General features: G+C 41.1%; 1 protein-coding gene across 4 annotated transcripts in view; it reads right to left on the bottom strand.

The window, feature by feature from the left end:
- The window catches only part of GABRA5 (gamma-aminobutyric acid type A receptor subunit alpha5), a 58,572-nt gene that overhangs the window by 15,453 nt on the left and 30,205 nt on the right, over window positions 1–12,914 (bottom strand). For all 4 annotated transcript variants that reach the window (XM_062628598.1, XM_062628600.1, XM_062628599.1 and 1 more), the window contains exon 6: window positions 12,053–12,135. In XM_062628598.1, coding sequence (XP_062484582.1) covers window positions 12,053–12,135 — 83 coding nt within the window. The remainder of the gene's footprint in view (window positions 1–12,052; window positions 12,136–12,914) is intronic.

The following is a 12,914-nucleotide window of genomic DNA, read 5'->3' as shown; positions in this document are numbered from 1 at the left end:
ATTTAGTACATGCCACAGCATCATCAGACTGCCCAATCTTGGGAGTATTGCTAATCCCCATCAAACCCTGCTAATCTTGAAAGGGGTGTGTTAATTGTTGGCTTTTTTAGAAGCTCTAATTACAATCGGAATACATATACAAATATCTATCATTCTAGCTTACCTACCCATTAATGTATTTGACTTACTTAGAGGCTGTTAGACAACTCAGTATTGAGATCCGGCCTTCTGCAGGCAGTAATGTGGCACTACTAGTAAGACATCAAGTACTAGATTGAATTCTACAAGTCAGGATGGGTTTCTTGCAGGCTAGTTCACGCATGAATACTTGTTAACCCATTACAAAACATCTGTCAACAACTTCGCCTATGCAACTCAGGACAGATTTGAGCTCTGTAATTTAAATTTCCCATTAAATTGGGTTGATAAGGATGAATCAATGTACAAATGAGATCATTCTATAGGAAGAACTAGTGGAAATCTAGTAGAAATGTAATTTAAATATAAAAATAACAAGATACGGTGCATAAATATGCATGGACTGTGTATATGGGGAAGTATCTTTTTTTCTAACAGGAAGTTATTAAAGTGAAATAGGAACTTAGATACTAAGAGAACTGTATTCACATATTCAATGATTAAGAGCCTAAAATGAAGACTTTGCCATAGTGTGACAAATTCTGCTGGGAGAATTTGAGGATTATGGAAACTACTCTGGGGACCTGAAATCATCAGAATTAACAGTGATCATTTAAAATGGCATGAGCTTTTAGCATATGGATAAACAGCATGCATGATTTTAAATCTGTGCCACAGACAAGAAGTGTAATGTGTACAAACTGTATGCACAGTGCATAAAATGTAAACACAGGATTACAAATTCATATCACACAGAATCACAGAATGGTTGGGGCTGGAAGCACCTCTGGAGATCATCCAGTCCTCCTCAAGTTCACCTCCTCACCTCCTCAAGCAGGGACACTGAAAGCAGATTTTCCAAAACCATGTCCAGACAGGTTTTGAGTATCTCCACAGATCGAGACTTCTCAACCTCTCCAGCCAACCTGTTCCAATGCTCAGTCACCCCCCCAGTTAAAACATGCTTTCTTGTGTTCAGATGGAATTTAATGTCTTTTAATTTGTGCCCACTGCTTCTTGTTCTGTCAGTGGGCATCACTGGGCAAAGCCTGGCTCCCTATTCCCTCCCATCAGTTATTTATACAGGCAAATCAGGTCCTCCTGAGCCTTCTCTTCTCCAGGCTAAACAGTCCCAGCTATCTCAGTATCTCCTCATAGGAGAGATGCTCCTTAAATGATCTGTGTGGCCCTGCATTGCACTCGCTCCACAAATTCCAGATTTTTCTTGCACTGGGCAACTCATAATGGGACAGTGCTCCAGGGGCAAGTAGAAATTAAATGGTCAGAATGAAACCTTTTTTTGGAATGGCACAGTATCATCTAGATGGGACAATGGAGGACATCCAAGGAGGAAATTATTCATAGACTTGGAACGATTCTTGTATGAAAACTGATTGCAAAAGATAATAGGACACCACTGGCTATGGAATGGGCAGTGGGAAGTTCAGTCTTACTAAAACAATCACTTTTCTCTTTCCTAAATTTAAATATAATTTGGTAACATAGGCAGTGTTTTAGATATTTTCCTGATACACAATTTTATTCGATCTTTTAATCACATTCAGCAGGGAATAGAATAGGATGTTCTGAAAAATGTGCCAGACAGGTCTCGAGAGACTTCATTACTAAGCAACACTAATATAATATACTGATCATTGCAGAAAAAAAAACAAACCAAAAGAAAACAAAACAACAACAAAAAAAAGCCCAACATCCCTAAGATAGATAAAAATGACCTTGTTTCATAATGCAATTTATAAGTAAACTCAGGAAAAGGTGGGAATAGGAATTTGATAGAAATGTCCATGGCTTGGAAATGAAATGGAAGCACAGACTGTAACCATGGGGTGGTGAGACAGACAGAACCGAAAACGCCTGTGAAATTTGCTTTGAGACATAGTTTTGTAAAAGCCGTTTTCTTCAGCTTTTCAAAGCAAGATACAGTTGGAAGGTCCTGCTTAATTTTAGAAGCTCCAGCTCATGGGGTAAAACTCTAAATGTGACCTGACTTAGAGCTCAGAAACATAAAGCAAAGTCAAAAAACCTCAAAACTGTACAATTTTGCCTTAAAGCAACTTTGTGATTTTGGAGGTATGATTCATGATTAGCACAGGCAAGGCTGCTGACTGCTTTAATACAATAAATTGACTATTTGCAAACTGGTACACTAAATCACAGTCATACCAATGATTAATGTAACACGAATACTAATGAACAGTTGTCCTGATAACTCAGTCAGACACAGTACCTTCACAGGATGCTACTGTACTATTTAAGAAGAGCCCTGAGCTAGCAGCTGTGTAGAGTTAACCAGAATGTCTCTCAAGGATGACTGGAGACAGCACAGCAATTTGACTGCTGCCCCTTAAAGGGGTTTGCAAATTTGCCACTACACAGGCAGTGTCACCAGTGACAATATCAGCTGTTGCCTGCCCCATCCTGGTCACCCATGTGGCCACAGGGGAGCAATCAAGAGCGGTGCATCTGTTCCCCAAGCACTGGGATGCAACTGATACTGACTCCTTGATATGAAATCTGACAGTATAGGCATTTGAATTAAAAACCAGGCATGGCACACTGAATTGAGCCGTGCATCCTTGGCTAGCAGGTCCTCAGGCTCCACTCAGAATAGGAGTAAAAAAAGCAGCAAAGGTTTTCCCATGGAGCAGCCTGGAGCACCTGAAACAGCAGCAGACATGCAGGTATAGACAACAGCTAAAATGTGCCACCCATCACTGTGGAATGCCTGCCATAAGCTGACTGAAAGGGCTGATTAAACAGGGTCTGCTGCAGAGCTGTTACACACCCAGGCGCACCGAGGTACCAGGCAGCAACAGGTCATCTTCCCAAGTTCCTGCTTGCATCTGAAAGCTGATGTTAGGAAGCAGATGACATCTTCCTTCTTTCACCTTTTCCCATTTCTTCCTGTCACTGCAGTCAGTATTTATAACATAACTTATTGCTTTATTTTCAGATTTAGTGGTACCTGTCTCAATCTAGAACTAAGATGAGAATTGATTTAACACCACATTTAATGGTAGCTACACATCTGCTTTTCTTAAGGAATGGGTCAAAATCTGGTATCCCAGCTGCTGCTGCTTTCTTTTTTTCTGTTACAGATAGTTAAATATCTACTGCTAACGCAACAGGGCAGTAAGATGTGCTGGGATGACTTTTAAAAATTCAAAATATCCTGGCACCTTCCTGAACCTATCTTGCTCTTTGTAGGCCAGGCATATGGCAATTTGAAATCACTCAGCCAGTTTGAGTGCTGTACTAGCATTTAATGAACTTTGAATTTGCACTGACAATATTCAGTAGTCATATTAACTGCTTCATTAGAAGAAACAGCATGGTCATGAGGAAGATGCTAGAGATTTAATTTACTTTTTTGCAAGGCAAACAAAAGTATCCTCCAAAGTGTGACTGACACCATTACTCACTTTGCATAGTACCTTACTCTCTAAGCAATCTTGATTGCAATGATCCACTCATTTTGTAAGCTGCCTCTTAATATCAGCAAAGCTAATGCGATCAGCTCTCCAGAATCATCACTGGAGTTTCTTTGGAGAAATGCAGAGTGAATTTAAAAAAATACTCCGTTTGATCTTGCTGTGAAGGATGCCTTCAGAGAATTGGTATTTTTGGCCACATCTAACATGAATGAAAACCTCATTGCAACCAACAGACACTCTTCCCACCCACTTGAGTGGCACCAGGAACTTAGCCATCACAGTTGCCTATCTGCTGGGCTTACCATTCAAAGCATCCTCGCTTATAAATCAGTACAACCTGAAACCAGACAAGAGTGATTTGGACTACTTGCAGATTTAAATATATACCTTTGTTTCTGAAACCAGTCCCTTAATGAAGACATTTACAAATCTCAGAAGTACTCCTACATTAAAAGCACTGTGTGAATGTATAATCAATAGGTATGAAGAGATAGCAGGCTGAAATATTATTATTCAAATACTTTAATACTGCTCAGAGATTGCAGTCAATGGAACTTACTCTCTAAGCCAGAGGTGCAGTAATTTAAAACTCAGAAGCTGGATTATAGACTCCTGCCATGGGATGCAATGCAGCCCTGTATTTAAGAGAAGGGAGAAAATCTCCTAAGGCTGTTGGTTCAAACTTCCCAACCTCAATGATGGATACAAGGATCCTCTCTGAGCTGATCTGCTGCTTACCAGAGGCACTGCCATTTCACCTTGTGTCTGCCACAGCACTCAGGTACACGTTGCCCAGAGACACTGTGGCTGCCCCATCCATAGCAGTGTTTAAGGCCAGGTTGAACAGCACTTTGAGCAATCCAGTCTAGTGGAAGGTGTCCCTGCCCATGGCAGGGGGACTGGAACTAGATAAGCTTTAAGGTCCCTTCCAACCCAAACCATTCTATGATTCGGTGATACGATTCTATGACGTCCCTTCTTTGGGAACTGTCCCATTCCAGTCACGGAGACCCATGCCCAAAAGTGCTCACAGTCTCATCTTCCCTGTGCACAAGTAAAACATCTCTCTATCTACAGGCATCAGCTGATCTATTTTACTGATCTGCTTTAGGAAGAGATTAACCTGAGCCTAAAAATATCTACCTCTTTCCCCTGTCTGAATGAGGGTGAGAGTGATCAGCTCAGCTGAATATATTTACTCTGCAGAAAAATAAATTTAGGAGGGAGGAATTCCAGCTTTGCCAACAGATTTACCACTGGGATGCTTTCAGCAACATGGATAGCTACTGTCACAGGCTGCCCATGAGGAGACTTTCAGTGGATATAATGGGGAACAGGGGAAAAACAGAAGGCTTTTCTGGCTTTCCTTCTTCCCACTCCTCCTTCCCTCTCATTTCTTCATGGGGGACGACATGGAACAATTGCTTTCTTTGAAGAAGCCTGCTGAGCTGGGACTCCAGCAGTGCAAAATCACAGCTTGGGGTCAGCAAGGAGCCTAGGTAGGCTCCAGCAATTTAGAGGGAGAACCCCCTGACCCACCAGAGACAGGTGTCATGAAGGAGCTGCCAGACAGGAAACTGGAATCCAAGTTTCAGCAGTGTCTTGCAGCTTTCAGTCCCCCCTGAAAAAAAACCCTAGGCAAGTCATTTTGTCATTAATGCACTGCAGTAGCACTGGGAGGCTCTAATTGAACCTAGGGACCCATAACGACAGAGGCAATAAAAGAAGATAATGAACCACTCTATCTTTGCTCAGAAGAGACTGTAATTGCTCTTTGCCTCCTTTATCCCCACCTGCAAAAGGCAGGCAGCAGAGACCTACCAACCTCACACCAGCATCGTAAGAATGATTTTAGACATGGAAACAGCCACCTTAGAAAATAACAGCCATTAAAAACCTGGCTTGTAAAGCAGCATTTACCCATTTCTCCCAATTATGAATAGTATCCCATTTACCAGTGGCATAAACCCCTGAGCCATGGCTGGCAACATAAGCCCTCACTGTGCCTTTCGGGGCATGGTGGGGCCAGCACTTTCTTTGCAGGTTTGCATCCAAGGGTCATTGAAAGCTTAAGCACATTAAGCACATAGTCTCTGCACATTGTTTTCTACTGCTGACAACTCAAACTGAATCACTGCTTTCCTGCAATCAGGCAGTCGCACAGCCTTTAAATTTAGGCTGCAATGTCCAGAGTGGGAAACGCATGCTGATATTTGTACCATCAGCAAAGGACCTGGATCTCCACACCTCTCCACCACAATCGTGTCTAGGCCTCCTACAGGTGACATAAAAACCCCACTGCTGAGTATCTCCACATCAACTCCTTCTCCTGCCTGAACTTCTGTTTCCTGTAGCTCAAAAACACCACTAGTCAAGGTTTTCCCCTCCAAAAAGGCTGATGTCCATGGGCCACCTCCGGATGAGGGGGCTGCTTCCCAGGCAGGCAGCATGCCAGCTTTCAGCAGCAGCTGCTCAAAGGGCTCTCTGCAGATGCCACAAGCACTCCTTACCAATACCAAACAGGGTTTCGTTAAGGGTGGTCTTGCCCGTGTGGCAGCTAGTAGGGGCCAAGCCCTCGGCAGAGTTTGCAGCCTGGGTTAGTGATGGCTGCAAGATGGATGAGGAAGAGAACAGCCTTTTCAGATCATGCGGCATGTCCTGTGTGAGCAATTGTTCTTTCTGACCTCCCTTCTTCCCCTCTGTTATGAACCTAAGGGGGAAAAATTCATTGGCTTCTAAACAGGGGGTGACCAGGAGTAGGAAGTGACAGACCCAGAGCTGGGCACTGTTTCACAGGAGAGCAGCTTTTAGTGTATTTTTAAAATTACCTCAGTGCAAAGAGTAACCATGTATATGTGACAAAGCCTCTGAAAAGTTAATTAACGTCAGCTACTGCAAACACTTAACGAGGATACTAGCACAGTTTCTCCAGCCTTTCCTAGAAAGTCCTTAATGTGTGTAAGATGGACTTCCAAGTTACACTGACCAGGGTACAGTACACCTATTGACATCTGAGCTAGTATTGCAGAAAAACAGGAACTTTTAAAATATGATTAATCTCATCCTTAGGCACGTATCAAAAGTAGTTCTAATGAGCCTCACCACAGAAGTACTTATTTCCTTTCAGTGGCCATAAGGGATGTCTAGACAAGTAACTGACATATTTGTTCATCTGGTGGTAACACAGGGCAGAAGGAAAGAGCAGAAAAGTATATAAAATGTCTTAGAAATGCTGAATTTTAGTATCCACCTAGCTTCACCTTATTTTAGTCATTCAATGTCCACTGCAGTGGAGCTGTCTAAGGAAGCAGTGACAAACGTTAGGAAAATGTAAGAGAAGACATGACATGAGCGAGCAGCGTGGCTGCCTTGACTTCAAGTTTCTACACACTGTATAAAAGCCAGATCTACGATTTCTATATTAGCCAGCTTTTGCCTTAAATTGCAAAATCACAACTTAGTCTTGAACTTGGCTGCTCAGAGGACCTCCCCGGCTCTCTGTATGTTCCCTTTCAAAAAGAAGGCACTAAGACTTCCCAATGGAGTAAACAAGCCATGCTGCCTGTCTCTGCTCTCAGGAATGGACTCAGAAGCCTCTTCGGGCTATTCTGATGGAGATGAATAGCAGAAAAGCTCTGCCTCTACAGATGAGACTGCAGTTCCAGCTCTCCTTGGGAGCAACCCAGGAAAACCTACGAAAGGGCCACTTCCCCTTTCCAAAGTCTCCTAAATTTACATTCGTCTTTATTTATTATTAATTATATTCTTATAAAGGACTTTTACACACAAGTATTCTTTATCACATTTTACTAAACCAGTATTAGAGCCTGTTTAGAACTCTGCTTTGAAGTTCTACCTCCACACCTGCAGTTCTGCCTCCACACCTGCAGTTCTCCTGCAACTTCACAGATGCTAAGGGGGAGAAGGCACAAAAAGCAAGAATGCCCCTGTAGATGCCTTCACCTCAGTGCCTTCTCAGCATTATAGAGAAACATCCCCATCGGGAGAATCTTCTCAAAATCCTTCTTTTTTTTTTCTTGTTTGAGAAATTTCTCAGTGGCTGCAGGCACACGGTTAGTTTTTGAACAGTGAGAGCCTTAATGTTAAGTGTTGCAATAAAATCCTGGGATACTGGTGAAGTTACTGTCTTCTCATTACTCTGACTTTACCAGTCTTCTTAGAGGAAAACAATTTGAGCATGCCTCCTGGTGTAGCAGAGGCAGCACTTTCCCTTATCAAAGACTCAGTTGGAGCTGTTAAAAAGGACAAGATACATAAACCATGTTAACTACTTTCTTCAGACACTACAAATTGTACCTAGTGTTGTTTTCTCACAGTCAGCAAGCTCCCTCTTCATTGACAGTGATCAACCTTCACCATCTTCGTGGCTGCCTTAAATTCATCAGGAATAAACACCAGGCCTGTTTTGCTCTGTTCATGAGCTGGGGGAGCTCATTATTTTCAGAATATTCATTAGACTCTCTACTTAGTCTAAAAATAGTAGTTTGGGTTTCTTTTTTTTGCCACCGAGTGACTAGTGGGCAGCAGCTTCATGCATTTATCCATCCCACAATACAAGAGCTCATAACTACATGTACTCCAACACTGTGCCTTCAAGAAACAGTAGCCCTAAATAGACTCCACCTTACAGTATTTGACATTGTCAAAGCACTGGTTAATGTTCACTAATAACAATTATCTAATTCATCTTCAGGGCAACCCTGTGAGCTAGGTAAAACTGATATAATTAACGCATGACTAAAATGAGATTTAGGATTTAAGTCAGTTGCCTGGGCAGAGGCCTTCACGGTCTAGTGGATTAGACATCTGTCTCTTCAACCAAAGAAGTTGAGTCTAATCCTTTTTCTGACATTGATTTGTAGTGTGACCTTACGAAAGTCAATTAACTTCTCTGCCTCAGCTGCCCTAGAGATAATGATGCTTACCTACCCGTTGACACATGGGTGTTTGGAAACTGTACTAAACGGTATCTTTACTGTACTGTTAAGGCCTGTCAGTGAAGAGGTGAAACATTAAAGCTTCCTGGCTTTAATATCCTTGCTATCTCACCTAATTCCTCCTCCCCACACTGGAAATAGCTTGGGTGTAAGAAGGAATTTCTTATGCTAAGATGCTGCTAATGAAACCGTGGCTGGCATCAGGAATTTTCATCAGATCCTGTTTGACCAGCAAATTTATTTAGAGTATAGGTCAGCATTAGAATTGCAATATAAAGTTTACTTTCAATTTGGCCATGGGAGAAACCAGCATCCTTCTTGTGCCACCATGAGGTAATAAACGGATTTTCATGGCCATCCCCACCAGGCACCCCACCTGATTCAGAGGGAGAGGAGCCTGTTTGCAGAGACCTGACAGCCTGTGCTCATGCACCATCCCCACTTCCCTCGTACCTCTAAGTGAAATCTCTGCAGGGTAATTTCTACAGGTGGCCTTATCATTAGCAGGGATGCAAACCCGGAGGAAGACCACCTACGTACATGCACGTCCTGGAGCACACCCCCTGTATCTTTCCATCTTTGAGCACTGGGGCATTATACTTAAGAGGAGGACAACTAAAACCTGCTCTGTTCAGTTCACTAGAAGCCAACCTTGAACTTCTGTCCTGTCATCAACATAGCCTTTCATGATGTAAGGTAGAACATTAAGAAGTATTGCTTCTGTAGTTGTCATGTAACTTTATGTCCCTTTTCCTATATTCAACCTTGCTTTTAATTATTTCTATAAAATATTCTGCTGCTACATATAATGCTGCCTGGGCCCATAAAATCTCCCTCAATTCTAGTACAGCAAGAAACCAGTCAAACAAGAAAAAAGAATTCAACATTTACCTTTATTTCTGTAAGCAAGATTAACATTCCTTCTCCTTAATACTAAAGGAAATGTCAGGGCTTTTTCCCTTTTGCTTGCTGAATTATAGCAAGTGTGGTGAATGATCATGCAGCCAGTAAAACAATGACCTGCTCCTGCCTCTGCTGTGGCACCAATAGCTTCTTGGTATCCCCTCTGCTGCCAATCCACCTGTGCACTGGCTGATTTGTTTCACTGCCCTGCTCTTTCCACCCTCTGATCAGTTAGCACACATCTCCACCCTCACATCTCTATTGATGTGTTTAACGTTTACTTTGATGCTACTCCTTGAGGCTTTTCAAAATCTTTTCTGAAAATAAGACCATTAAAAAGAAACCCTTTTGGGAAAGACAGGGAGGAAAGCCAAAGCAGAAAAGGCATGTGCTTGTGTATAATATACCTCAAAAGCTTTGTCTTGCCACAAGCCTGGGGATAAATTAGTACTGCTGTAAACAGGGAATAAATACTGTATTCTCCTAAAATACATCTGGGCTAATTCAATAAACTCTGGCTTACTGGCTGCTACTTGTGCAAACTTCTGCATATTAAATCCCAATAAATTACTAATGAGCTGCCAGATCAGTAATACAGATATTCCCCAGGCTGAAAGATTGCCTATAGCTTGTCCCTATATATTTACTTATTGCTGAGGCTACCAGCATGGACTAGCACAGGCCAAATGGCTCCATGTCTATATACTGTGGAAGAACTTAGAGGTAACTTGTGGTAGCTTATAAAATACACTCTAAGACTGTATACTGAGCATGGCAAGGAGTATGAACTAAAACCATATTCAGCCCTCACATGCCTAAAATGAGACTTTTCAGTGCTGTTTTTTTCCTGGGTTAAAATCACCTGTGTGCTAATAAGATGATTAATACGTTACACATTTGGCATAAGCAGAATATTATAATTGCATTCAGACAGATTGTTGGGTTCTTTTCAATGCTGCTGAAGACTGTACTCCTAAGAGTTTGTAGCTTATCTAATAATATTATCTCCTGCACTTGCATGTTTGGGTTTGGGTTTTGGTTTTTAGTCTTACTATATGGCAAGTTAGAACTTGTACCTGCACCTGATTTACTAATGCACTGAAGCATCCATTTAACCTTACGGTTGAGTTTCAGATCTCTGCTGCATCAAGCTCTTTGTTTAAATATGCATCTTTAGTTTCATATTGCATATTTTTCAAGATTTCATAAAATTACCCAACAACCCAGTTCAAAAGTCTGCACTACAGACCAACAGATGTGACTTCAACTTTATCTATCAATGCAGTAAAGAATATGTAAAACTGGGAAGGACAACTCATTTTTCTTCTTCATCTTAATTTTTTCCAGTAGCTTCTGTTTAGATCTATTTACAAATAATGTCAGTTTCCTGTGAGACATTTTCCCATTTTTAAGTTTGGAATGAAATGGATAATTTGTGTTTAATGTTTTGACTGTAAAGGCGTGTGGCTCTTCGGACTTATATTGACTTTGCTACGATTAATGTTGTTGAAGTAAATGGACACAACATGCAGTTACCTTGTAAAATACTGGTGGCTATTTAGATGAAGATTGGATGAGGGAAGGAAAATCAGTTCATCTGAAGTTTGGTAATTTTATAATTGTTACTATAAAGTGTTTTTACATCTTAGTATGATCTCTAGAAGACAATGCATAGCCAGTATTATACCAGGGTAGATACAAACAATGAAGGCAAAGCTTAATCTTGCAAGGATTAGTGACTCTAAATTGATACAACTGAAAAAAAACATTGAAAAATGCTTAAGACAGGTGCCTTCAGAAACTAGCAAAATGCCTCACCTGCTAATTTTCAAAAGTCTGTAGAGACACTGATTGCACCTGGAACCTCTGATTTGATTACCAAAATAAAAAATGTCTACTGTAGTAGCCTCATTTGTACTTTAATTAAGAGCTTTGTATTTAAATATAGCCATCTTATCCCCTCAGGTTATTTTTGAAGTAAGCTTCTGGCAAGGCAGCAGTGTGGTGGATTAGAGGCTTGGAACTGAGGAAAAATCATCATTTGGCACACAGTTGAGAATAATGTGTGCATATATACAAATACATGTGTATATAGTATCATGTAACAAGATACAGGACTGGGTTTATTAAAGCCAAATGGAAAGATATTTTCTCTTTTAATATTATAGATCTCTATTAATATATGTGACATAGATATTGCACTGCAGTCTGATTCAGATAAATAACAAGAGCACATCAACCTGATCTGTCCAATGAAAGTTCCATTTTTCTACAAACATAAAGCCAAGTTATCAACTTGGCTGTCTGCATCTACTACTCCATCTAACTGTGGCTGTTATACCTGACGTGTGTATGTGAGACGTATCACCCACCAGCTCACCATTTATCATGGAGCATGCGAGCATGAGCTGAAAAGCGTCAGATAAAGCACAGTTATGGAAAACGAGCAGCAGGGTAGAGGCAGAAGTGTCAGTCTCAGGGTGCTAATGAGCAATGCTAAAAAGGGAGAAGGGTGAACAATTCATACAAGACGTGGCTCAATGTGAAAAGCCAGAGAACAATGGATTTTTCTAGTTCTTATTTCAGAAGAGAACTTACAGCTTCCAAATTTTAATGGGCAAGCATGTGCATCCATGGGGAAATCTTCAAGCTGCATGGGACATTCAGCAGAGATGGTCAACCTGTGGGGAAGTAAGAAGAAAACACATAGTTGTTTTTTGGTGCCTTTCCTTTAAGCCTTTCATGGCAATACATGCATGCTGACACAAGCAAACTTTTCCTGAACGCTCCTCACTCCTGTTGAAATCATAAACACCCTGATAAACTGAATGTGAGATAGGCAAGCTGGACCACTGTAGGCCTCATCTAGTAATGCTGAGACACGTGAAATGATTTTATTCATGAAAGCTGCTCCAATAAGATCATTCCTTCTCAGGAGCACATGAAGGAACACCTGTGCTTGAGCTTCTGTCATGTATCTTACCGCTTTCTGTAGATACTGCAACTGGACTAGGAATTTTACTCCTGAGTATAGCACTGTTACAGACATTAAGAAGCACTGCCATTATATACAGATGTAACTGTTTAAATGCATAAAAGTAAATATTTATAAATACAAGTATATAAACATTTGTAACTGTATATAAAGTTATATATAAAGTCAATGACATATATATTACTTTCTATAGCACTACAGTTAGTTTCTATGGAAATCACATGGTATTGGGACAGCCCATTCCAGTTCAACATACTGTGAATTATCTGGGTACCCTGTCAGAAAAAAAACAACAGGGTCATTTTCCCCAACACATTGCCTGGGGAAGTAATTCCGTCTCGAACTGCCCTGCCACTATGCGGAAATTCTTGAGCTACAGTGGATCTAGAAGTCAGAAGGGCAAAAGTCTCAGTAAAACAGACATATCCCGTGGATGTTCCATATGACTGACAGATGAAGCTGAAC

Source organism: Pezoporus occidentalis, unplaced genomic scaffold (genome assembly GCF_034315485.1).
Source record: "Pezoporus occidentalis ecotype Australia unplaced genomic scaffold, CSIRO_AGI_Poc_V1 ctg32, whole genome shotgun sequence".
NCBI classification, from domain to species: domain Eukaryota; kingdom Metazoa; phylum Chordata; class Aves; order Psittaciformes; family Psittacidae; genus Pezoporus; species Pezoporus occidentalis.
This window is presented reverse-complemented; position numbering and strand designations above follow the sequence as displayed.